The 24,741-nt window shown below is 49.7% G+C and overlaps 1 protein-coding gene across 6 annotated transcripts in view; it reads left to right on the top strand.

The window, feature by feature from the left end:
• The window catches only part of PITPNM2 (phosphatidylinositol transfer protein membrane associated 2), a 126,519-nt gene extending 101,799 nt beyond the window's left edge, over positions 1 to 24,720 (top strand). The window contains exons 15-27 of one of the 6 annotated variants that reach the window (XM_048323253.1): positions 2,073 to 2,248; positions 2,612 to 2,782; positions 4,713 to 4,862; positions 9,627 to 9,791; positions 11,584 to 11,787; positions 13,542 to 13,690; positions 16,392 to 16,508; positions 17,196 to 17,312; positions 17,680 to 17,828; positions 18,490 to 18,639; positions 18,717 to 18,900; positions 20,091 to 20,219; positions 20,487 to 24,720. In XM_048323253.1, coding sequence (XP_048179210.1) covers positions 2,073 to 2,248; positions 2,612 to 2,782; positions 4,713 to 4,862; positions 9,627 to 9,791; positions 11,584 to 11,787; positions 13,542 to 13,690; positions 16,392 to 16,508; positions 17,196 to 17,312; positions 17,680 to 17,828; positions 18,490 to 18,639; positions 18,717 to 18,900; positions 20,091 to 20,219; positions 20,487 to 20,825 — 2,200 coding nt within the window. In that variant the 3' untranslated portion in view covers positions 20,826 to 24,720. The other 5 variants (XM_048323254.1, XM_048323256.1, XM_048323257.1 and 2 more) reach the window with 5 other exon arrangements.
• The last annotated feature ends 21 nt before the right edge of the window (positions 24,721 to 24,741 follow it).

Here is a 24,741-nt window from a genome sequence, read left to right as displayed (position 1 = left end):
ATCAGACCTACCCACTTCTCTGGGATAATGCCCAGCAAGCCAGAGCAGCATCTGGAGATTACAATCACACATTTATTTTTAAATTCAGTCCTTCTGCACAACTACATTATTTCTGGCTGTGCTGTACTTGTATTATTGTAAATGAGTTGATTTGCTTCAGAAATCCATAAGCTCTTGTTTAATTAATGCACACAGTACATCTGCTGCTTTTTAAAGGGAGAACAGGGCACTGTAGGTTGCTTGGAGCATGATGGATCCAGAGTTCCCCTTGGCTCTCATTTCTTTTGTTGATGAAAAGACGATACCAAGTTCCTGGCAAAAGGAGAGAAGCTGCCCAAATTGCTCAGTGCTGTGCCTGCTCTGCTTCTTCCCTTCCCCACGAAGAGATGCTGTGGGAAGCTGTATGGAATACACCAAAATCCCCTGCACCCATCCTGCTGTCGGGATAGCTTTTCCTCTGGTGCCTTTGTTGGAATCCCGTCGCTGTCACCCTCCCTTCAGCAAAGCTGAGCGTGTCCTAAATGACTTTGCATTCCTCACACACAGCAAACTTGATGCATTTCATCTTGTTAGCTAAAGCAATTGTAGCTCCACCGAAGGTGGCTTGTTCTCAGATGTGTTTCAGGGCTCTGCAGCTCAGCACTGTGATCTCAGGCAGGCTCGTTTGCATCACAGGAACAGGAACAGGCTCGTTTTAGCTGTCACTGCTGTAACCTCCCGTTCCTCCTGCATTTGACACCACTGTTTTGACTCCCCGTGATGTGTGTGTGTCTGGCATAAGTAACTTATCATTCCCTGGCTGGGAACTGGGAGAGCAGAGCCGTGCATGTGCGTGTGTGCAGCTCCAGAGGGAACATGACAGCGCAGCAGGAGCAGGCGGAGGTTTAGCATCCTTTGGGAATGGCGTTCAGCAGAGGAGCTGTCTCTGGCATGATGTGTTATTTGCTGTGGCAGGAAGGCAAAGTCTGCGTGAAGCCCGGTTTTCTTCCCCAAAAGTGTGAGCGTTTGCAGCTGCTCCTGGGCTGAGTGGCTGTGTCTTGAGGGGTCTGTGAGCAACTGCTCTGGTGCTGAGGATGGTGGGGAAGAACAGCCCTGTTTTGGGATCACAGCAGTGCTGGAGTGTTGGTGCCCTCAGAAGTGGCCATGATGAGCCAGAGCTGTTGCACATGAGGATGTGACAAGTGCTGGTCACCACCCAGGGTTTTGTTTTGGGGCCACAGAGCTGGCAGGAGACTGTTGGATTTGCGTCATTCCCAACTCCAGGCCAGTAAATTCTTTATCCAACCCAACTCTTACGGGATCCATTTCTCCTACATGTTTTATAGAACCTGTTCTGATGCTTTTTAAAGTGTTTGCAAACACCCTCTTAAAGGCACTGCTGGTACTGCCTTCAGCTCTCTGCTTCTAATTATAATGAGACAACCCACTACAGCTGCCACTGGAATCTGTACAGCCTGGAGAGCAAAGGAATTTGCAGCTTCGTGCTTTTGGGTGGGAACAGAAGCATCCCAGAAAGCCTTTTGTGAACCAGGTTATCAGTGTTACACATCTGTCATTTTGCATTCCCAGATCTAGACTGTAAAGAAGCAACTCTCTCTAACGTGGGGGTGGATTCCCAGCATTTTCACCTAAGTGTTCCTGCTGCTGCTTCTTCAATGTCCAAGGAAAATGTGAATTTAAATCTCTGTGTTAAACCTGTGCATTGCCCAGCCTGCACTACACAGAGATGGAATTTTGCAAACATTTTTTCCACCACAGAGGTGGAATCTGTCGAACAGATTTGGCACCTGAAAGAAGGAGGAAAAGCTGGACACGTTTGATACAGTAGCAGCAACCAAAATTTTAACTCCTTAAAGAAAAAGCATTTTGAGGAGATGGTGTGTAAATGAACTCACTTGAAGCTTGCATTTGTACATCTAAATTATGCCAGTGCAATGGGGTCATTGTGGGTTGATTAGCACAGTTCCTTCACTGAAGAGATAGAAATTATATCCGCTGTCAATCACTAATCCAGGCTTTAATTATGAAAACACAGAATAAAATTCTGACTTTATTTTCTGTTCTTCTCCCAGTTTACATTCTAGTGTCCTGAGAAACGACCCCACATCCAGGCGATCCAGCAGCTCCACAATGTTGGATGGAGGAAATATTGGGAAGTTTGACTTTGAGATCACCGACTTCTTCCTCTTTGGTTCTCCCTTGGGTCTGGTGCTTGCACTGCGGAAAACTGTAATTCCAGCTCTTGACAGTAAGTCCTGATGCAGACTGCTCCCTTGGTGGGTGGTGTAAGCACCTCCTGCTGCAATTGCAGGAATCTGGTTAAAGCCAAACATTTCTGTATCATATTTATTGCACCGTAAAGAAGCAGATCTCTGTGTGCTCTATGCACCACCGATTACATGATTTCCAAACATGAAAAGTACTGGATAATTCTTGAGTCTGTAAACATTGTAATAACTTGTTTCAGTTGACTGAACTGGGAGATGAGGGAGATGATAAATCCTTTGCAATTTTGTAACCCGACAGTTGTCCTTTTCAGAGACAAATATTTACTATATTCTAACAAGTAATATTTTGAGACTTGAGGGATTTTTTTTCTTTGTCTTTTTAGTCTTTCAGCTCAGACCAGCTTGTCAGCAGGTCTATAACCTGTTCCACCCTGCAGACCCATCTGCTTCACGCCTCGAGCCTCTTTTGGAGAGGAAGTTTTACCTTTTGCCCCCCTTCAGTATTCCCCGGTACCAGAGGTTCCCGCTGGGCGATGGCAACTCTGCTGTTTTGGGTAAGTCCCTCTGGATCCACATTAGCTGTTTAAGGGGTTACAGCCACATTTTACATGAAGTTATCCACACAGTTGGGAATGGTGAGAAAGAGAATTGGCCCTGTAGCATTAGCCTTGCTCCTGATTTACCAGAAAAGGAATTTTCTTCCAATGAAATCAGTGCCTTGTGTCCCATGTGCCCTTTGTTTGTCACACAAGGGCCTCCAGCTGCTGAGGGTCATCAGGTGGTGACCTCTCTGTAAAGGCCTCTGTTCTACACCCAGGCTGGTGCTTGTGATTGAGAGTGAATGAAACACAACTGAGTTGGCAGAATTTAGGACTTGGAAGGCCAGTGAAGACTGGAAGGAGCAGAGTCTACAGTGAGATGATGAGATGATTTACTTGTTTGCATCCTATTTGTCTTAATATTTGAATCATGCAGGGCTAAATGAAGAAGACTGTATATCTAGAGCTGGATAATTCTGGTGATCTTCTAAATAATTTTAAAGTTGAAAATCCAAAGAAGTGGTCTTCTATGTATCAGTGCCTTTAAAGATTGTAATTGCTCAGTCTAGAAGTCTGATTTGTTAAATGGGCACAAACTAAACCCCATGTTTAATGAAGTGAATAAAATGCTTTCTGCAGGCCCCACTCACTTGTCAAATTTAGCCAAGATCTTGCTGCAACACTTTTAAAAATGGATCCACCCACAACTGCATTTGTACCCAGGCCAGTTACAACAGCTCAGGGAATCTATAGCAACTTGAAAAGCAATTTGCTTTTTGGGTGTATTCTAGGTATCAGCTGCAAGGGGCTTATTACAAAAAAATGACAGCTAAACATCTTACCTTCTTTTTCTTAAATACATCCCAAAGCCCCTGTTCTCACTGAACCCAGAGGTAGAGGCCCCATTGATACTAAACCTGTGCTCTGGTTATCATTCTGGACAGCAGCAGGAATATTAGAGCCTCCCTGGACCTCTGAGTTGGCTGTATTTGGAGAGACACTTGCTATGCAGTGAAGTTAAATGGCAATTAGCTCTTCTGTGAGAAGGGCAGAGTGATTGCAAAACCTCCAGGTCTGAGCCTTGTTATTTTAAGAGATACTGCTCTGCCTTGATGAATAAAACTGACAAAAACCAGCTTTAAATTCTCTTTTCCTGTAAGACAAAGCCTCTTCATTTTCTTATCAGAAAGTAACAGGCCATTCCTTTCCATTAGACTCAGTGTTGCGATGGACACACTACCCAGAAGGACTAACCATGATTCACCAAGCTGCTCCTGAAGTTAGTGTTCACTGGAGGGCACTCCAGAAAAGTTAATTGCTGCTATAATTAAGCTGTGTGTTCTGCTGATCATGTAAAATCCAGGTGCTCAATTATAATTGGTTCTGTACAAAACCTTGTGTCACACTGCTTGTGCACATCTCCTCATGCACATAGCTTTTTTGGGAGTTCACAATTCAGAAAGCCTCTCAGGCTGTTTTTTCCCCCATTTTCCCATCTGTACTAAATGCTGGTCCCTGTTTCATTTCAGTGAACTTGCAGAGTAAAATCAAACTCACATCCCTGCGTACTCCTGTGCTTTGCACTGTGTAGGCTGTGAGTCTGATTCTTCCCTTACGGCATATTTTTTTCCACGCATAGTAAAAAAGATTTCTCTGGATCTGCTGTGTATTGATGGATTTGGCTTAGAAGGGGGTGAAGATGCCTCCCTTTTGTTGTTGAAATGCCATCGTTGTGTTCTCCTCTGCTCCCAGTTAATCTCTGATGTTGGTCTGTTTGGAAATCACCCCTGTTTTGTTTCTTTTACTCTATTTGAAGGTTGTCTGTTCATTGAAGACTCATAATTAAGTGCTGGGGTGTAACTGTTTGTATGTTTAACACTTTGTGGCCGCATGTCTGTTGTTCTTTGTCCTTCTGTTATGTTTTTTTTTCCCCATCTGCTTCTAGTTGAGACAATCCAGAACAATCCCATCCTCCTCATGGAAAGTAGCCCTCTGGGTGCTCTCCAGCACCAGGACAGCTTCATGGAAACAAGTATCCCTGTTCCCGTACTGAATTGGCAAGATGTTTCCAATAAAAGTGCTGGTTGTGCTGAGTGTGTGTAATCTACACTTTTGTATTGTCTGTGGTGTTGGGTTCTTGGGGTCCTTTTTTGGAGATCACACTGTTGCCTCCTGGAGTTGAAATCTTCGTGCTGTGTCTCAGGCTGTGCCACACGGAATAACCACTGGGGATCACGCCTGGATCTGGGAGAGCCACTTTGGACACAAGGGCTTGGGATTATAAACTCTGTCCCATTCTGGTGTTGATGCTGGAAGGGGAGCTGCTGCCATGCATGGACTGGTTTCCTCTGTGGTGCCTGTGCTGCTGGAAAGAGGCTTTGGCAGAGACAGTCCCAGGTGACGCTGCTCATGTGGTGCTCACCAAGGGCAGGATCCCTCAGGAAAGGGTGTCCTGCAGTGTGCAGCTCCCCAGCAGCCACGAGCCACCGTGCCCAGAAGTCCAGTTGATGTCCATGTCACACCAGATTTTGTCCCTTTGAGTATTTCACGTTTGGACGCTCCTCGTGGCTCTGCTGAACACAGCACTGAGGCTTTCAGACCCCAGGGTGGCTCTGCGTGTTGGTTATTTTAAATCAATTTCTCATCTCCTGCCTTAAAAGCAAAGTTTGATGCATTTGTTTTGCCTTATTTTCCATCATCAGTGCTGCATGGCCTCATTTATTCTGATTGTGGCTGGTGCTACATCTGCAATTTTGATGAGACTTGCCTTTGTTTTGGTTTTTTTTCTTCCCTGCGTGTCTCACTTGCCCGTTCTCGTTCCTTTCTTGGTGTTTTGCATTGAGAGCCAGGTTCTGCTGCCCTGTTTGTCTTTAACAAGCTGACCCTCACTGTCCCTGAGCAGTTTGGGCTGTTATGTGGTCATACAGCACAGCAACATTGCTGAGTTTTCCAGGTGGTCTCTCCCTCTGTCTCCTGAAGGTGGAGAGGATTTTTAGGTGTGCAGTTGCCGTGCTGCCTGTGCTGTGAGGTTCTGTGACAGAGCAGAGGGAAAGGATCTGGTACTATTGGTTGATTGCTTTGGAGGTCGCTGATGAAATGCCATTTCACTGTGAGCTGATACTGCCTGTGGTCAGGACAGAGCTTGCAGAAGCATCCCTTGCCCATGGCAGGGGGTTGGAATTAGATGGTCTTTAAGGTCTCTTCCAACCCAAAACATTACAGGATTCTATGATTCTCTGTTTTTCACACTGTGGGTTAAGAGCACAGCATGTCCAAGCAATTTTTGATGAGAGTGTAGCAAGTGCTGAATCCCAGTTCAGCCACTGGACTGCAGGAGATTTCCAAACTCACAAGAACTCGTGGACAACAGAAATCTGTTGCTCTTGATCTCAGGGCGGTGACTGCAGAGTGCCCAGCACTGACCAGTGACTCCAGTGCAAGCAGGGCCTGGCCTGTGCTGAGCAGCTGGCTGGCTTTTCTGTATTTTTCAGTCTTTTTGTTTTTATTGAACCGTGCATATTTTTTGATTGCTTTCAGTACTTCCCGCTTTGGTGCAATAGCTCAGTCCCCAAATAGCACATCTCAAAATCTGTCATTCAGGTACCCCAAGGACTTGCCTGAGAGGATGGCTCAGGGCTGTTCCCTTATAAGAACGCTGAGAAATGAGTCTGTAAGCGAGAGAGCACAGTATCAAAATGAGTATTAAAGATTCTTAGGTAGGCCAAAACCAAAAGTTTTTTGGCTTCCCACGTCCACTCCCCTGGAAGTGCAGTTAAATCTTGGGTCGTGGCATGGGTTGTGCCATGTGGTTCCAGCAGGTGCTTTGCTGGGAGGGTGCTCAGGGCACTGCTCCAGCCAGGCTCCTCTTCCTCGCTCTGGTGCAGTGGCCCTGAGTCAGCCCTGAGTCACAGTACAAAGTGCAGTAAACAAGGACACCTCTGTCCCCGTGGCTGTCAGGACCTGAGCTGTGGCTGGGGATGCACCTCTGCAGTGCAGGAGACTTCTCATGCTCCCATTAGGAGCACCTGGCTGCAGGTGCTGGGGTCAGTCTGTGCCAGCGTGGCAGCATATGTGACATCCCACCCTGGTCACTGCACTCCCCAAAAAAGCCCCCTTGGTTTCAAAACTGCTGCACAAGGGAGGTGGTGCAGAGAATCCATGAATTCAGGAAATATGCTGTTAGGTTTGTGGGTTCTTCCTCCAAGTCAGGTCTCAGGATTTTCTTTGGAAGTTGCTGTCACTGCAGCTTTGGTGTGGAGGAAGCTTTTCTGAGGGGGTTGTAATGCATAAAACAGGTTTTTCTCCACATTTCCTGCCCTGCCTTTTCCTGGCCTTTCTCAGGGACAGAGGGTGTGTAGCCTGGGGAAAGGGAAAAGCACGAGAGCAACCTGAGTGGGCAGGAGCAGGGGAGCGCTGCTGTCGGGTGGCACCTCATCCCCTGCAGAGCAGAGTCCTGCCCCCAATGCAGGCAGTGCTGAACTGCACAGTTCAGTGATGCTAAAACACCTCAAGCTTTAACGGGAGTGGGAATTGTTCCTCTGATGGCACCAGAATGGGGCTGGAAGGGCTGTTGAGGTTGGGTGCATTTGCTGCGAATTCTTTGTATTCCAAAATCCCTGGTCCCAGAAAAACAAGATTGGCTAAAAAACAGGAAGCCCAAAATCCCACTGTTTCTTCCTTTATTCACTTTCTGAGTTCTCAGAAAGGAGTTGAAGTTCAGGCAGAGCTGAATGAAGATGGGCTAATGGAGTCAAAGCCATGACCACCCCAGGCAGGACCATGCTGGGCCCAGCCTTTTCTCCTGAACTTGTCTTCCTAATTCAAGCCACAGGTGCTTTAGGTTAAGGGATTGGAAGGAAGTTCAGGTTTCTCTGGTGGTTAAACCTGAATCTGGCATTTTTCCTGACACAGACAAAGCCAAACCTCTCCTTGCATCTGAGGGGGATTCAGGGAAGCTGATGGTCATCACCTGTGTTGGGGCACTCATTTGGCAACACAAGAGCAGGAGCACAGGAGGCTCTCACAAGCAAGAGAACAGAGAGGGAGGGATGACCAGAGAAGAGAGGGTTGTTCAGGTCCTCCAGCAAAGGGAATGAGACCCTTTACCCTTGAGACCTTAGTGGGGTTCAGTGCAGCTCCTGTTCTCCACTTGAATTGTCTCTTCTTGCTTGTGCTGGTGCTTTGTACAGTCAGAAAACAGCACTGGCCTGGTGGGACTGGCTGGGTTGTGGATCCTGGTCACAGCCTTGACAGCCAGCAGCTTGAAGCAAGGCAGAAAGAGGGGGAAAGTGCTGAGAAAGTGATGCTGCTAATGGCCTTTGAGGCACAACGTGGGCTGTGTGTGCAGCTCATCATCAGGTCAGGCTCCTGCTAAGGCTCAGATCTCACAGTCCACAAAGCTTTTACACAGAGCAGCTTGTGGCCTGATTTTCCCTGCAGAGAACAGAACTCTTTTACTGACACTTAGCCACACATTTTTTTGCTTCATACATTCCCTCTCCCTCGGCTGCAGCAGGATTTGTGTGGGCACAGACGCTGCTGCTGCGAACGGAGAGATCGGAGGGAGGAAATCAGTAGCCTCAAGCAAAAAAAGATTGATATTAAAAGAACCCAGTTGCTAAAACAATGCCCTGTGTCAGCCATGTGCCAGGATTAAATCCAGGGATATCTAAACAGGCTGGAATAGGTGGAGGATGTTGGTGTGTGGGAGTAATGTGCTCATGTTCTTTCTGGTATCTCCTGTCTGATACCTGGGAATAAATTCAGGTGCTGCTCCTCAAGTGCAGCAGAGATGGGCAACCATAAAACCATAATGAATTGCTTTGCTTTTGCATGTTAATGCCACACTGGTGCTGCCTGCTGTGAGTACCTGGTGTTGGCATTACAAACCTCTGCCCTGCAGGAGCTTGGGATATCCCAGTTAATTCGGCCTCACAGCATCCAGAGGGGTGGATGCTCTTAGCCCTGTTACAGAGAGAGAACTGAAATGCAGAGATTTTAGTGTGACTTTCAGCATCTCTCATTTTGCCACTCCTGAGTGTTTGAGGTCCTTTTGCCTCCCATCCGTATATAAGGTCTGTGTGAGCATGATTTTAAACCCTCCTTTCTGTATTCGTGTACTAAGGGGTTTGGCCTAACTTGGGAAACCTCAGGTTGGGATTTAAAAATCCAGACCTGCATGCTGTACCAAAAAAGCTCTGTTTTCTTAGAGCCTGAGTGCTCCCTGATCTGCTGACTCCAGTGGGAGATACAAGTGCTCAGCACCAGACTCCCTTCAGTAGCCCTTTCTCGAGATTAACGAGTGTTGGCTGTATCCTTCAGCAGTAAAATACAAGTCCAGATTTAGTCCCTGCCAGGCATGAAGATGTTTTCTTGATTTTTGTTTTTTAATAATGCTTCTATCTTGGAGACATTAATTTAAATTTCAATATCTCAAGAAAACAAATACCCCCTTTCTAAGGTTGTTTTTTTGTTGTTTTCCTTAGCTTGGTTATTTTGTCTCAATGTGAATATATAAAATTGTGTATATTCACATCTGTATGTATGACACATGCTTGTTATTGCTGCTTGATTAAGTCTGCCTGGGTTTTTCTTTGGATCTGGCTTTTGAGCTACTTACTTTGCTTCTCTCAATCAAAGACTGCTCCTCCAGCCACATGTCTCTGCCTGCTGTGCTGTGTGCTTTCTTTTCAAACCAGAGCTCCAATGAAATGTGGGGTGTTTTTGTTTCATTCCAATCAGTTCTGAAAGGTTTTTGCACCTTCCAGCTTTGTTTGCTTCCTTCCTCTCCCCCGAGTTCATCTTGCCCAGCCTCTGTCTGTTGGTCTAATATTTTGATTTCCCTGTTTCAACTTTGTAGCAGATGTTGTTCAGTCTCATGGTGCCGTCTTCATGGAAAACGCGTCCCTGTCCACCCCCATTTCAGCCCCTCAGTTCAGGGGCTTCCGGAGAGCCAGTGAGATCAGCATTGCCAGCCAGGTCTCAGGAATGGCAGACAGTTACACTGCTTCCAACATAGCCAACAGTAAGTGTTGCACCCCTCCGAGGCTCCGCTCTCAGACCTCGCTTCGGGCCGAGCAGCTTCTGTCCATCCGTCTGTCCGGGGGGTGCTTCCCATCCATAACCAAAAGCTTGGGATTATTGCGCCTTCGCCCGGTTCTGCCACAGTCAGTGCCCTGTGTTATCATATCCCCTGCAAGAACAGGTGATGTATTTGATGGCTACGCAGGGACCACGGCTGTGTTGTGCATGTTGGACCTTGCTGGTGATAAATTGTTAAAAAAAGATAATAATTGCTAACTCTGAGCACCATTTGGCTGTTGCGTGTGGTGAGGGTTAATCCAGAGGGATGCTTCTGTGCTGCCATGGTAAGTCATGCAGAACTGGTCGGGATCAGCACTTGATACCAGATGGGTAATGCAGGATGTGGCTTGAGGCAGATCCCTCAAATGTGGCCCACAAAAACAGGGATGAGTAAGCCCCTCTGTAACGCTGAAAGGCAAGGACAGGTTGGTTCAGAACAGAACATTTATTACTTTGCATTAGAAATTCAGCTCTTCTGCAGCCTGCAGGGCAGCTCCCAGTCAGTTATGACCCATTTCCTGGAGCAGAATGAGGAATAAAAGGGATTTTTTATTTATTATTTTTCCCAAGACCTGTGTAACTTCCTAACTAATACAGTGGAGAAGAACAGACTTTGTTAATGGCTCTGCCCCTTCTTTGTTTCAGCTGAGGTATGAGATGAACACTTTGTGTCCTCATGGACCTCTGATAACTCAGACCAAAAAAAGGCTGAAAACTCAAAAACCAAAAAACCAGCCAACCAACCAAAAATGCATACGAGAAAATCTTCAGCCCAAACTCTATTCCCAGAAGGTGTCAAAAATTTAGATACCTTCCTGGCATGAGCTGTGAATTACTCCCTCCGTAATTAATTGCTGAGGTTAATAATGCTCCTGGAGGCAGGTATGAGTTGTTGAAGGTCTGTGGGTGCTGCTCAGGGGCTGCTGTAACCTGCTGCCCTGTTTGAGGCAACACTCAGCAGCAGGACTAAAATACCTTCTCTGACAAACAAGGCTTTCCTGCTCCAAGTGCATCCGAGAGCCGACACCGCACTCCCCACGTGCGTCCTTTTACTTGTCCTGACATCTTGTCAAGCACTGCTAAATAGGAATCTGCTTGGGAAGCAGCTCCTGGTGGAGAAGGTGCTTGTTTTGTGCTGCTTTCCCACCCACGGGGAGCTGCTGGGCTGGCATACAGTGGTGATCTGTGGGGAGGTGTTTTTGCCAGGGTGATGCCCCAAGGCCAGTGTGTCCTACGGAGAGATCTTGTTCTGAGCTGCAGCAGGGTCAGGTCACACAACACTGACCTCTGGTTTCGCCATGCTCTCCCCCCTTGTGCAACTTCTGCTTTGTGTCATTTATTCCTCCACATGGCCATCAAAGTCTGATCCTGAGATCAGGGAGGAAGAGTCCCCGTGTGCTGGCTGCCTCATGGCTGTCCTGGCTCCTTCCCTCAACTCCGAGTGTCCTCAGAGCTCTGGCTCTGCCTTTGCAGCTCTTGGTCTCAAGCTCGTTGGTGCACTGGTAACGTGGAGCTGTGGCATTGAGGGTTGGATGTGATCCATGCTTATCCCCAGGGAGAGCTGGAGGAAGGTTGGAGGGGCACTGCAAAACCATGGCTCACTCCCAGGAGCCTCCCTAGGGTGCAGCTCCCCTGGTACCGTGAGTTTGTGGAGAATGAAATCAGTGTGTGCCATAATAATGTGTGATTTCTGCTTTTTTTTTTTTTTTCCCACATTTTATTTTTCCTTTTAGAAACCAAACACCACCTTAATCATTGTAAGGGGTTTAGCCTTCTGTCCCAACTTGCCCTCCCTCATAAATCCCCTACCCAAACCTCATTCAGGAGGCGTAGGCAGCAAAAACACGAAATCCCTGCCAAGGGAAGGAAGCTCAAAGGGCCACGGAGCCGGGCTGCAGGCTGTGCTCTTCGGATACCAGACCTGGACATCAAGACAGGTATTCTGAAGAGATCCACTCCTATCAACCTCCTCTCTCATTTGATAGTCACAACAATCTCTGCGCTTTCACTGAGGCACTTGCAGTTTCTGATTGCATCTTAACAAGTATTTCTGTCACTTTGCCCTGAAGATCGATCATAACACCGCTAACAACTTGGCAGGAGCAGGAATTCTTCTGGGCAGAGCTGAGGGGACAACGCTTCTGCCTCCACCGCTGTCTTTTGAGCATGGAAGAGTCCATCCTGTCTGCTTCCTGTAAAGAATCTGAAATTACCCAAGCTGGGGACTGGACTTGCATGAGAAATGAAAGGTTGGGACATGACCAGGAGCTGTCAGTTTGGAAGGCAGGGAATCAGAAGTGGCTGCGAGGCGGTGCCTGTGAGCTCTGGAAAAGCCATGTTGATCTGTCAAACCTTGCTCCTCCTTCCCATGGCTCTTCAGAAAAGCAGGGACTATCAGGATGAGGGTGGCCTGGCACTTGGCACAGCCAGGGCTGGGCTGTGGGGATGTGCTGAATCCATATCCCTCTGCACTTGCTGTGGTGGGAACTCTGTGCAGGTCTCTGGAAGGAGTTGGTGGATCCATCTTTTCAGTTCAGCATCTGTGCTCATCACCAGCCAGATTTCCCTTTGCAGAGGGGTGTGTTGGATTATACCTTAAACCTGGCAGCTTTTCTGGAAATCCTTAAAAAGGGAACATTGTCACAGAGACAAACCAAGCTTGAGGAAGCCCTTGTCAAAGCCCCAGCTTGCATCCTGCATGCAAACACAAGCAAAATTCTTCTGCTGCCCTCTTGATCTCCATCTTCTCTTTCTTTGGCTGCTTTTCTGGGCTGGAGTGCACAGGCATTGAGGAATCTTTGCTGCTGGGAAAGCAGCCCATGGCTTTGGGGTCTGAGGCTTCGGACTGAGACCTGCTCATGTCCAGGGATTGGGATGGGATGGGATGGGCACGTGGGCAGAGTTCAGGGCAGCTGAGGTGTGGGGGTGTCCTGGGGTGAAGGGTGGCTGTCAGACACTTGTGTGTGAGCTGTTGGCTCCCTGAGGGAGAAACCTGTCTGTTTTGTTTGTATCCCTGCCCCCCACAAAATCCCAGTGCATTTTTCAGTCCCCCATGCAATGAAGTCCCAATACTCCCAGATACTTGTCTTGTCCACCACAGAGGCTGTGCCCCTGGGAAGGCTGGGCTGCACATCTCGTTTGCCTGTAACTTTGTAGCCCAGCAGGGCAATAAGGATTTGTTGGGGACTGCCAGTCCCGTCAGGACATGCTGTATTCCCTGCCTTGTGGTGCCTTTTAGCATCCCATATGGATTCCCAGTATTCAGTCCTCTCTAGTGTGGCCAATACCTGGATGCAATTCCCTGGTGAAAGCTGAAGGAGTTGGAAGCAGGGCCAGAAACAGACAGAGCAAACCCATCCTTCCTCCCACAGCTCCAGGGAGATGCATTGCTGTCTTTATGTGTTGGGTCATTGCACAGGAGCCTTGAGCCCCTTCCCTGGGGTCTGGACTGACAGCCAGTTAACCTGCCCTCCAGTGCCTTCTTCTTTGCTTAAACAAGGGCGAGCTCACTGCTGGTGGCTGTGTGTTCCTCCCTTGGAGTGAGCAAACACCAAGCCCTGGGTCGGTTGTTCCCCTGGAGCAGCAGGACCAGCCAGGGAGCAGCCTCCTGGCATACCTGGAGCGAGGAGCCAGAGCCCTGAAATGCCCTTTGTGAACCCCCTTTGTCTGAATGAGTGTTTTGCTTCTGTAGTTGCTGCCAAGTGGTGGGGAACCAAACGGATCGACTACGCGCTGTACTGCCCCGACGCCCTGACGGCTTTCCCGACAGTGGCTCTGCCTCACCTCTTCCACGCCAGCTACTGGGAGTCCACGGACGTTGTCTCCTTCCTGCTCAGACAGGTACAATCATCCTCTCTCCCTGATCTTCCTTGGGTTGAAAAATACTTGGGCTCTTTGTGTTTGCCAGTGCGCCTTCCGTAAGACTTGTTGGTGCACAGAGGTGAGAAAATACCCTTTGCCCCCACAGATCCATTTTCTTCCCCTTCCTTTTGCTTCTCACCTGTGGTGTTGGTGGAGCTGCACACATACAAACTTCCTGGATGTGCTGTTGTCACACCTGCTTGGTTTGGGGCTGGGTTTATCATCAGAGCAGGTTTCAGATGGGCTCACCAGGGATCCATGGAGAGAGCCCAGGGCAGTTTCCTATCAGATCATAGTGGCAAAGGTCAGTGGCACTTGTTTGAGGTGATCTGTGCTCTGTGTGTGCCAGCTTGGATCTCAAGTCTGAAACTGAAACTTCTCAAAGGACAAATAAAAACAGCACCGGATACAATAAAACCAAAGGAGAAGTTCTATATGTATTCAACACTAATTGATAGGCAGAATGCAGTTCTCTGTTTTGCCTTTCTAAGTTATTGTTGTCTCCTCTAGGAACTCATTGGGATTTAGTCCTTGTTCCTGCAGCACAAAGCAGTTTTGGGGCCAGGAGAATGGGGATTGCAGGTGTCTGGAGTCTAACACCTCAGGTTTTATCAACCTGTATTTGGCCTAAGATTCAAATTCACTGTCTAAAATGTGTTTTTCCCTAAAAGAAATATTTTCCCTTCAGTTCCTTGGGGATGAGGGGGAGTTATTTGCCTTACAAAATACGAACTCCCCAGGGAATGACACTTAGAGCATGGAGTTGGGAAAAACAAAACTCAGAGCAACTCTGTGGTTTGTGTTGCCCATTTCGGCGCCGGGTTTGCTTTGTGTTAGCTCAGCTGTTAAGCCCTCCCCATTCTCCTCCAGCCTCCTCTGCTGCAGCTCTCAATTATTTATGATTCTGTTGGCAAACTTTCTCTCAGTGTTATCTTCCAAATAGTGTGAGAACCATAAACAGCAGCGGTGGCAGCGCCGGTGGCAGCTGAGCAGTGGTGATAATCCAGTGAGAGCCTTCTCTTGCCGGGCTTTGTCCAGGCTCTGTGCCTGCACACTCCTGGCTGGATGGTCCCACATCAAACTCAGCCTAAAAGGGCTGGAAAGAAGAGAGAACTCTCATTGTGCCTGAGGGGGAACAGTCATGACAGTCTCATACACACAGTGTTCCACTTGGGAAATAGCCAGTTACTCAGCGTTCAGCCCAGACCTGGGTCTGTAGCACTGTGTGGTGTTTCAAACATTGCAGCTTGAGTACCTGGAGGTACCTCTCCATCCGTTCTAAGCCTGCTGGTGGCTGCCTGGGTAGCCTGGCACCCCCTTGCCCAGTGCCTGTCTCTGTTCACTCCTCTTTGCCTTGAGACCAGGGTTTTTCTCATCTTCTGTCTTCTCGCTGACCTTCCCCAGCACCACACAACTGCTTCCCCTAATAAGGACTTGTTTCTAATGGCCTTCGAAAGTCATCTCTGGACAAAATGTAAAAAGAAGCTGTTGAATAGTTTTAGCCTCCAAAGATTAAATCTTGTTAAAACAAGCCCAAATAGGATTCCAAATACATTCCTGATTTTAATAATTTTCAGTAAAACTTGTTAGTTTGTTTACGTTGGATTTCCATGAGCTCCCGCCCCAGCAAGCTCATCCTCCCTGGGGTCCTTTTTCCATTTCCCTGGATGAAAACCAGCTTCAGCTCTGCAAAGAGAGCTGGCTCGTGTCAGCTGAGCTCAGCTGGAGAGCTGCTGACCTCACAGAATATGTTCAGGACCTTGTAAAAGAGCCCACATTTGGGGGGATTCTTAATTTTTTGGTCACTAAGGACTACTGCCAGTTTTGGAGTTCTGTGTGTAGGGTCACCTCCCAGTCCTGCAGTCCTGTGAGTCTTTGAGGTGTCTGTGAGGTGTCCCCCAGCCTTTGGGTGTTAATTCTTCCTTTTCCATTCTAGAGCTTAAAAGCAACTTAGGTAGGATTTAACCCTCCTCTCTCTGTGTTCCTGCCTCCCATCCCTGTCCATGCCCTGGTGGCAGGCAGGAATTGCCCTCCAGAACTGGCTGGTTGGCAGTGACGTCCCACCAGCACAAAGTCCTGGAGCTCTGTCAGCCTCAGAGGCAAGGCCAGGATGGACAGACAGCCTGGGCTCTGCCTCACACATGGCCAAGCCAGATCCCTGTGTGCCTCCATGGGGGTCAAATCAGTGAGAGGAGCAAAAACCATGGGACAAGAGTCGGGAACGTGTTTCAGAAGAATTAGAAATGAGCTGAAGGAACAGCGTCTGTCGGGCATGTGGCTGGTCAGAGCAGCTGGTGCTGGGTGCTGTGGAATGGAGGAATGCTCATGTTCCCTTGCAGACTGTGGGAAGGGACTAAAGGATCCCCGGAGGAAGGACAGGTATCTTAGTGCAGAGCTCATCCTGCTGCGCTTGAGTCCGTTTTCTACCTCCTGACAATCCAAAAAACCTGCATCCCAGCCAGGATTAAGTCAGCGCTGGCCACAGGCTTTGCCAGTGCAGAAAAGGCCACTTGTCCTGTAAAACCTACAAGCTGACAAGCCAAAAGCCCAGCAGCAAACTCAGGGGCCTCTCTCCAGGCATTGCCCTTCCTCACTGCTGGCTCAGGAGATGCAGAACAGCTGGGCAGGAGGGGGGAGGGTGCAAGTGGCTGATGCCTCAGTGGGATCTGTTCTCCTGCAGGTGATGAGACACGAGAACTCGAGCGTTCTGGAGCTGGATGGGAAGGAGGTGTCCGTCTTCACCCCCTCCAAGCCCCGTGAGAAGTGGCTCCGCAAGAGGACGAACGTGAAGCTCCGGGTAAGGGGGGTTTTGGGGCTGCACAAACTGCTCTGATTTGGGCTGCACAAACTGCTCTGAGGGCGGCCGGCGTGGGCATGGCACAGACAGAGGGATGTGTTGCATTGCTGGTCTGTTTGAATGGTTGTGTCCTACCTGGGTACTTGAAAAAGAGCAACCCAAAAGATGTGTGTCGGCAAGGTCTCCTCAGCCTTGAGTCTGTAAAACACAGGAAGTGTTGGCTGTGGGTCAGGGAACAAGTCGGAACAGAATGTCTTTCAAAGTCCAGTAGTACCAGTTCTCAGCTCAGTAAATGCCCTTTGCTCCCAGCAAAGTCTCCAGTTTCTGAGAGGGCAATTCTGTGCTAGAACTGAAACCATATCAGCAGATTTCTCTGGCAGCTGTGTGTATTTCCTCTTAATTCCACAGTGTGAGAGTTGATAGAGAGTATCAGAGTTGCACGTACAACCTGCCATGGAAATTGGCTCTCCAGGGCTCCAATCCACCCATCAGTGCAGGGCACAGAGCCTCACCTCTGCCACGGGTCAAATTCTTTCCCAGAGCTGAGGGTGAAGTGGAGGGGGGAGAATGGCACAGAGAAACCCATGCTCCAATTTGTCTGGTTATATTTGGCATTTCCCTGTGAGGTTATCCATTGCTGCAAACTGTTTTATTTTTTTTTTCCTCCTCCCCTCTTGCCTTGTGCAGAACGTCACAGCCAACCACAGGATCAACGACACCATTGCTAACGAAGATGGGCCCCAGACCTTAACTGGGAGGTTCATGTATGGTCCACTAGACATGGTCACCCTCACAGGAGAGAAGGTACTGTGTGTGCTGGGGGGTTGTCACCATGTGGTGACAGTGGTGGGACAGAGTGACAGTGGTGGTGCTGATCAGTGCTCCCTTGGTCCCTGTTAGGGTTTGCTGCCCTTGTGTCCTGGCCAGGTTCTCCTGATCAGGCTCGTGGGTGCTTCCCACCAGGAACAGCATTTGTCACGGAGGTCTCACCACTGAGGCCAGGTTTAATTTCAGCCCCTGATGTTTGGGTGCTTCCCACGGATCAGCTCAGATCCGTGAAGTGCAGAGGGTGGGAGCAGGACCAACCCTGCTGCCGTCCAAAGGGGCTCGTGTGGGATGTCCCCGTGCTCGGCCCGTCCTGCTGGGGGTGACGCAGCCTCGCTGTTGCCAGGTGGACATCCACATCATGACCCAGCCGCCGTCGGGGGAGTGGGTGTACTTCGACACGGAGATCAGCAACAGCAGTGGCAGGATTTCCTACGTGATCCCCGAGGAGCGACGCCTGGGCATTGGTGTCTACCCCGTCAAGATGGTGGTCAGGTGAGGGGCCTGGGGCTTGCAGGAGGAGAACGAGAGGAACTGGATGACTGCAGGTAGAACATGGTCCCTCCGGTGGGACAGCTCTGTTGTGGGGTGGGTTCAGAGCCTGGTTTGCCAGCAATAGGGGCAAAGCCATTTGTGCTCTGCAGCTGTAAGGGGAAAATCCACATTTTATTCTGGCTCCTGCATCACCACCAGCACGGGAATTGAGCTCCCGCTGCAGGAGCAGGTCTTCTGCATCACAGGGCCTCATGGCCATCTGCAAAACTGCACGACTGAGCATATTTTAAAGACCATAAACTTGTCCCTGAGGGACAGGACTTGGTACTCGTGATGATTCACAGCCCAGGGGCTCCAGCTCAGCTCCACTTGCTGGTGTTGGGCTCTGGGAGGGAGAGGAGGGGAGCATCTTCTTGGTGGTGAACCCAGCAGTGGTTTTTGGGAGTAACTTTTGAGTCTCTGCTGCCAAGTGCTAATCCATCTCCACTTGAACACAGAGACCCTCACACAGTGCCTGTTACTGCTCTAACTGAGGCTGGCATCACTGTTGGAGCCTTTGCGTCAGATGTGGGAGCTGCTTTGGGCCCGTGGTGCTCTGCAGGTTCTGGGGATGCCTCCTGGATATTTTGATGCCTCTAAGCACCTGCATCCCTTCCCTCAGGGGCGACCACACATTTGCTGACAGCTACATCACAGTGCTGCCGAAGGGGACGGAGTTTGTGGTGTTCAGCATCGACGGCTCCTTCGCAGCCAGCGTGTCCATCATGGGCAGCGACCCCAAAGTCCGCGCCGGGGCCGTGGACGTTGTAAGGTCAGGGCAGGGCCTGGGGCAGTTGATCTGACAGCAGCACTGCTCTGCAATCCATTGACTCCTGGCTTTCCTTCCAGGCACTGGCAAGACCTCGGCTACCTCATTATCTATGTCACGGGCCGCCCTGACATGCAGAAGCAGAGGGTGGTGGCATGGTTAGCACAGCACAACTTCCCCCATGGCATCGTGTCCTTCTGCGATGGGCTCGTTCACGACCCGCTGCGGCACAAGGCCAACTTCCTGAAATCCCTCATCACCGACGTAAGCCTGGCTCTGCTGAAAGGGATTGTGGCACGGGTTTAGATTGCTCCTCGTCCAACCGCCACTGTCAGCACCAGTCTCTTGGCAGCAATGTGACCTGCAGTGGAAGATTAATCTGTTCATTTTATTTCCATCCCTTTATTGCTCTACAAAAGTGTCTATGCTGTTAAATTGTGTTGCCTCTGCTCTGCACTGCTCCATTTCATCACTGCTCCTCAAACCCCTAATGGAACGAGGCAGCAGAGCCTCCCTTCCTCGCACATGCACTTTTTTTAACCTGTTCGGTGTTTTTTTGGCTGCCCTGAGAGGGGATGGAGCTGCTGCAGAAATGGCTTTGCTGGGAGACTCCATAGAGATCTTCGAGGCATGTGACCCTTGGGAGGTCCTGATGTTGCTCAGAGCCTCAGAGAAACTCCAGATAGAACAGAGGTTTTTGTGTCTGGCAGGTGAAGGAGCTGACAGTGTCCCAAGCACTTGCCCTATCTTGATCAGCAGGAAAAGCCTGTTCTTAACTTTCTTAGGCTCCCTTTTTGGCCTGAGTCGCAGTGGAGGGAACAGCTGGCACTTAACTTGCTCTCTTGTCTTCCACAAGTGTGGGAGCAGGGTCAGAAATGCCCTTTCCATCTATGTGACCTGTGGTTCTGGGCTCAAAGCTGGCCAGTGTGTGGTGGCACCAATGTCCACACCTCCCCTGCCAGCCCCTGCTCCAGCCCACTACAGAAAGAGTTGTCCAGGACCTGCTCTCTGCTCAGAGTGGAGCCAGAGGTATCCCTGAAAAGCAGCAGGTTTTGCTGCCTGTCCCTTCTCCCTCTGCCCAGCAGGTAACAGCAGCTTGGCTATGGAGGAGAACATTCCTGGCTAATGATTCCTGCATGGGGGTTGCAGCTCCTCTCCCCGTGACAGCAGGGAAGTGTGCAGCATCCTTGCTCCCTGCAGACCTCAGGGGAAGGCTGTGGATCAGCAAGTGGAGATCTGTTCTTGTATCGCTGTTACTCCTCTTGTGGCCTGTAAACATCCCCAGCTCTGTTAATTAGCACTTCTCTGGGTGGTTCATTACCCAGCTGGGAACTTGCATTAGTTCCAGTGACCTGAGATTCTCACAAATGCTATTGGAAAACCCAAAGCCCAGCCTGCTGAGCAGCACAGGGTGCCCATATGTTCTGACCCTGTGTTGCTTTCTGTCCCCCCAGCTTCACATGAGGATCCACGCAGCGTATGGATCCACCAAGGACATCTCCGTGTACAGCTCCATCAGCCTCCCGCCCACGCACATCTACATCGTTGGCCGACCCACCAAGAAGCTGCAGAGCCAGTGTCAGGTAGGAGCCAACTTGGCTGAGCCCTGGAGGTGCTCGCAAGGGCCTCCCATGGGAGGGAGGTGGGAATTCGGTCATCACAAGACCGGTGACTGAACTAGTGTTGGCCAGCAGGGTGGGAACTGTCCCAGGTAGCAGAGCCACATGCATGGGTGTGAGCGGTGCCACGGCTGGTCACCCCAAAAAACCTGGCAGAGTGACCATCTCTGGCTGCCAGTGGCTCTTGGGCACGCGTGTCCCGGCCCTCTAACGCCTGCCCTCACCCCACAGTTCATCACGGAGGGCTACGCGGCCCACCTGGCCCAGCTGGAGTACAACCACCGCGCGCGCCCCGCCAAGAACACCGCGCGCATGGTGCTGCGCAAGGGCAGCTTCGGGCTGCCCAGCCAGGCCGAGTTCCTGCGCAAGAGGAACCACCTGCTGCGGACCATCTCCTCCCAGCCCTCGGCCAGCGGCGCCGGCCACCGGCCCGAGCGCACCCAGAGCCAGTCGGACAGCGACAAGGACAGGGACAGGGAGCGCAGCCAAAGGAGCATGAGCATCGCCACGGGCTGCTGGGGCCGGAGCGCCGCGTCCCGGCTGGAGTCTGGCCTCTTGGGGCAGAAGTAGCCAGGCCAGAGCCAGGATTGTCAGCTGCAGCCACTGGAGGAGAAAATAAAAGGAAAGAGGGACGAGGCCAGTGTTTCGGGCTGGAAGGGTAAATATGGTGCTACTCTAATAAAATGGTGTTCTGGGAAGAGACGGGATGTTTCCCACACAGAACGTGCAGGCCTTGCAGCGAGAGCGTCAGGTTTGTGCAGCGTGAGCCCAAGGAACAGCTGGAAATCGGGGGGGAAGTCTCCAGATCAGGACGGCGCTCTCTCCTGCCTCCTCCTCTCATCCAGGGTCAGTGACTGTAAATACGTGCCTCCTCGCCTTGTTAGCCATCGCTCCGATACGGTGACCGAGTGCTGTCCTCAGAGCCACAGGAACAGGGCGTGAGGCTGGGGGAGCTGGTTCTGGGCTGTCCCGGGAGTCAGACTGGGGGCTCTGCCCGCGCGGGGGGTTGGGGTTGGGGTTGGGGTTGGGTAACGCCGCTCCCCCGGCCCCAGCGAGGGATTTGCACCAGGCAGAGCGACCGAGAGCTTTTCCTGAACAGAGAGCCCCGAGTGCAGCCACTTCCTCGAGGAGCTGGTGCAGTGCAAAGCTAAAGCTGTGTCAGTGCTGTTGGCAGAGGCAGAATGTCGGCAGATTCGTGCCCAGGACAGCGGGGTCATTACTGTTCTTACTGTTATTTTTTAAAGAGACCTTTCAGAAGCCAATGGAATCTAATATGTTGACCTATTAAAAGAGGAATACAAGCTATTTTGTTTGAGCTGTTACAAACCTCAGACACTCAATTTGCTGTTAAAGTCTCCAAATAGTCTTGCTATGTATTTCCAACAAGTAACCACCATATATTTGGAAGCAGCTGAAGGCACTCAGCAGCTGGATTGCATTGCAGTTCTTCTCATCCAAATGCAGGGTCTGACTCTCTCAACACCCACCTCTGAGACCTTTTTTCTTCCCAGGTTCTCTCCAAGTTCAGTAGCAGCTTTCATGGGAACTAGACTCACTCCTTTTACCTGTAGTTACTGAACTGTAAAACCTCATTGGTTTTTGCACTGATGATTTTTAGAATGGAAACCTGTTACCATCTCATGTAGCTACACCAGTGTTTGTAGTGCATGACAATGAAATATTGCTAAGCCAGGGTGTGTGTGCATATCTATACATATATGCACACACACATATATATATATGTATATATTTAAAAAAAAAAAAAACAATCTGTGCAGAAGTTTTTCCAGCAGTAAGGAGACTGTAAGGAAGTGTGCCAACAATGTCAGGCAATCTTAAGAAAAGGCCATATCTTAATTTTTCTGGTGGGTTTCTCAGTGGATGTGCCTGAGGCGCTGGGTTTGTGCTGCTGGAGCGAGGCAGCAGGCGCGTGGCAGAGCTGGCACCACGGTGACACCCGGACAGGGACAGAGAACAGTGCCTAGGGCGAGGGCTTGCCAAAAAGCCCCTCAGTCCTGTCCTTCCTGGGGCCAGCGAAGGTTCCCTCCTTGCACACACCTCCCGGGGTAGAGGGACATCCACATGGGGGGTTCCGGGGTGCCCATTCACAGACTCCAGCTGGCCTCTTCACGTGGAGATTTTATAGTCCTACCGAGCTCCCCAACTGTGTGTAACCCCGCTTTCCTCACCACACTTTCCTGTCTTTGTATCACTTTCTACTTACGAGGATCTTATTTATAACAGAATTTTTTAGACTGGCTGCTTCATTTTATTACCTGTTTCAATAAGAATGGTGCAGGACGGCCGCACTGAGATACACAGCACTGTGAACTCTGCTCACTGCCTCTGGGCCACGGTAGGCAAATCCAACTCATCCAACTCCTGTGTTTGTGGTGTGGAGGGTCCAGGCCGAGGCAGAGCAGGGACAGTGCGGAGCTGCCACCGGCATCTGAGCCCCTGGAGCGCTCAGACCCAACTGCAAAATGTTTAACCACTTCTCTTTGGTAATTATCCAGTTACAGAATGTACCTGATGACTTTTTTGTTACCGAAAACTGACTTCCCTTTCTGCTGACTCAGCTTGGCTCTCTCTGAATGTACATCCAGAGCTTTTACTGGGTTTGAAAACAATGTGAATTTGTCCCAGCTTTTTGCTAGCCGAATGTTCTATCAAACAGATGCCATCTGAGTAGGAAGCCAAGCCACGATCCATCCTGTGAAGTCACCAAACCACATCACTAAATAATTCCTGCGAATTTGGATATGGCCTTTGCAAAATTCACCTTTCCTCCAAGTCCACAACCAGGACATGATCTGTACATTTTCCAGTGTTGATGAGATGTTCACATTTTCTTATGTGTAGATAGTGTAAAACAGAGGCGAATGTAAATGTTCAACATAAAAAGTGGATATATAAAATTGAAAGTTATTTATTTATGTAGAGGGGAAAAAAAAATGTCTGGAGGGACTGGAACCTTCAGGGTTTATTAATATTTAAAAATGTAGCTTTTTGTTTCAGGCATTATGTACAAAGCAATTATTTTATGGACCAAGTTTAATGTAACTGTCGATGAATGCAGAAGTGCAATATGATACTCACCCTCTCCATCACTCCATGTTTTAAACAGCTCCTAACCAGTTAGCCTGACAATCACAGCACCTCTGTCCTCATCCTTTGTTGAGCTTCTTGAACCTTGCCCAGGTCCTTTCCCTGGCCCCCCATCCGTTGCCATTGTACGGATCCAACATTGTACGGAGAAGCAATTGTAGAGCAGGGCCTTTATTGCTGCAATAATTCCACGGGAGGTGGGTGTAGTTACCAGGAAATAATGCCAGTAAGTTTTTCTTCACCAACTCAGCCATCTCCGTCTCCATCGCTCAATCCTCAGCCGCCCCCATCTGGCACTCATCCCTCTGAAGCAGAGATCAACACTCACAGAACAATAGCAATAGTTTAACTCTGTGTTTATAACCTGTTTGTCCCGAGCTGTTTTGGAGAGCAATGCATGTGACCCGATGCCTTTCCACGTGTATGGAAGAGGATCCGTTTGGACGTGGCGAGGGAAAGATGAATGTGTATTTCATCCTTCCTAAAGGGGCACTGTCAGGTTAAAGACCCAGTTGATTCCTGTTATGAGTAACTTGTTTGCTTTGAAAAGAGAGAATGGGAAGTTTCTTGTCCTCCTCCCTCGGCCGCTGTCTGGGCAGCCCTCGGTGACAGCCCACGTCCTGTTCTGCACATCAGCACAACACAGCCTCAGGCTTTGGGGTTGCTTTTCCGTTTCCACAGGAATCAAACTCTGCTGCGGAGCTCAGATTTTTTACGAAAAGCAGCTTTTTATATTACTGCACCCTTAGGCCAGACTTTCTACCTGACGCTGTCCCTTTAAAGTCTTTTAAAAACCAGTGAGAGGAGCCCGTGCATTCCCTCTGAGTCGTTTTCCTGGCTTTGCTCAGATCCCTCAGTCAGATGAGGCGAAATCCTAATACCAAAAACCGTTTACAGTGTCGGAGGCGCAAGCCAAGAGCAGAAATCAGCCAAAGGGTCACCACCACACTCCCTCCCGCCCGCCCAGCAGCCGCCGTGCTTGCTGTAGCAGCCCCTTCTTCAGGTATCGCCACTGTTTGCTGCATTTCCTATTAGTTCTAGAAGCCTTACGGTCCCCTCCCTCTGCCTGTTGATACCCTCGACTGTCAATTTTATATTCCAACGATGTTAGTTATATTTTATTTATAAAAAATTGCTCTAGGGGTACCAGCTGTGCGTGGGGAAGCACCGGAGGGGATGCCCGAGGGCGCCGGGGACGCCCCGCGTGTGCAGTGCCGTGCCGATGACTCGCTTGTGTGTGGCAAACCTTCTGTACAACTTCCTTCTCCTCCTTGCTGTTAGTGCATCGTTCAATGCCTGGTGTGCTTTGTGTACAGTATCATTGTGAGTTACACAGATTAAAGAAATGGGAAGGCTCTTCTCTGTCTGCTTTTTTGGG

This window comes from Corvus hawaiiensis, chromosome 18 (genome assembly GCF_020740725.1).
Source record: "Corvus hawaiiensis isolate bCorHaw1 chromosome 18, bCorHaw1.pri.cur, whole genome shotgun sequence".
In the NCBI taxonomy this organism is placed as follows: domain Eukaryota; kingdom Metazoa; phylum Chordata; class Aves; order Passeriformes; family Corvidae; genus Corvus; species Corvus hawaiiensis.
The sequence above is the reverse complement of the archived record's forward strand: the minus strand, read 5'-3'. Positions and strand labels throughout refer to the sequence as shown.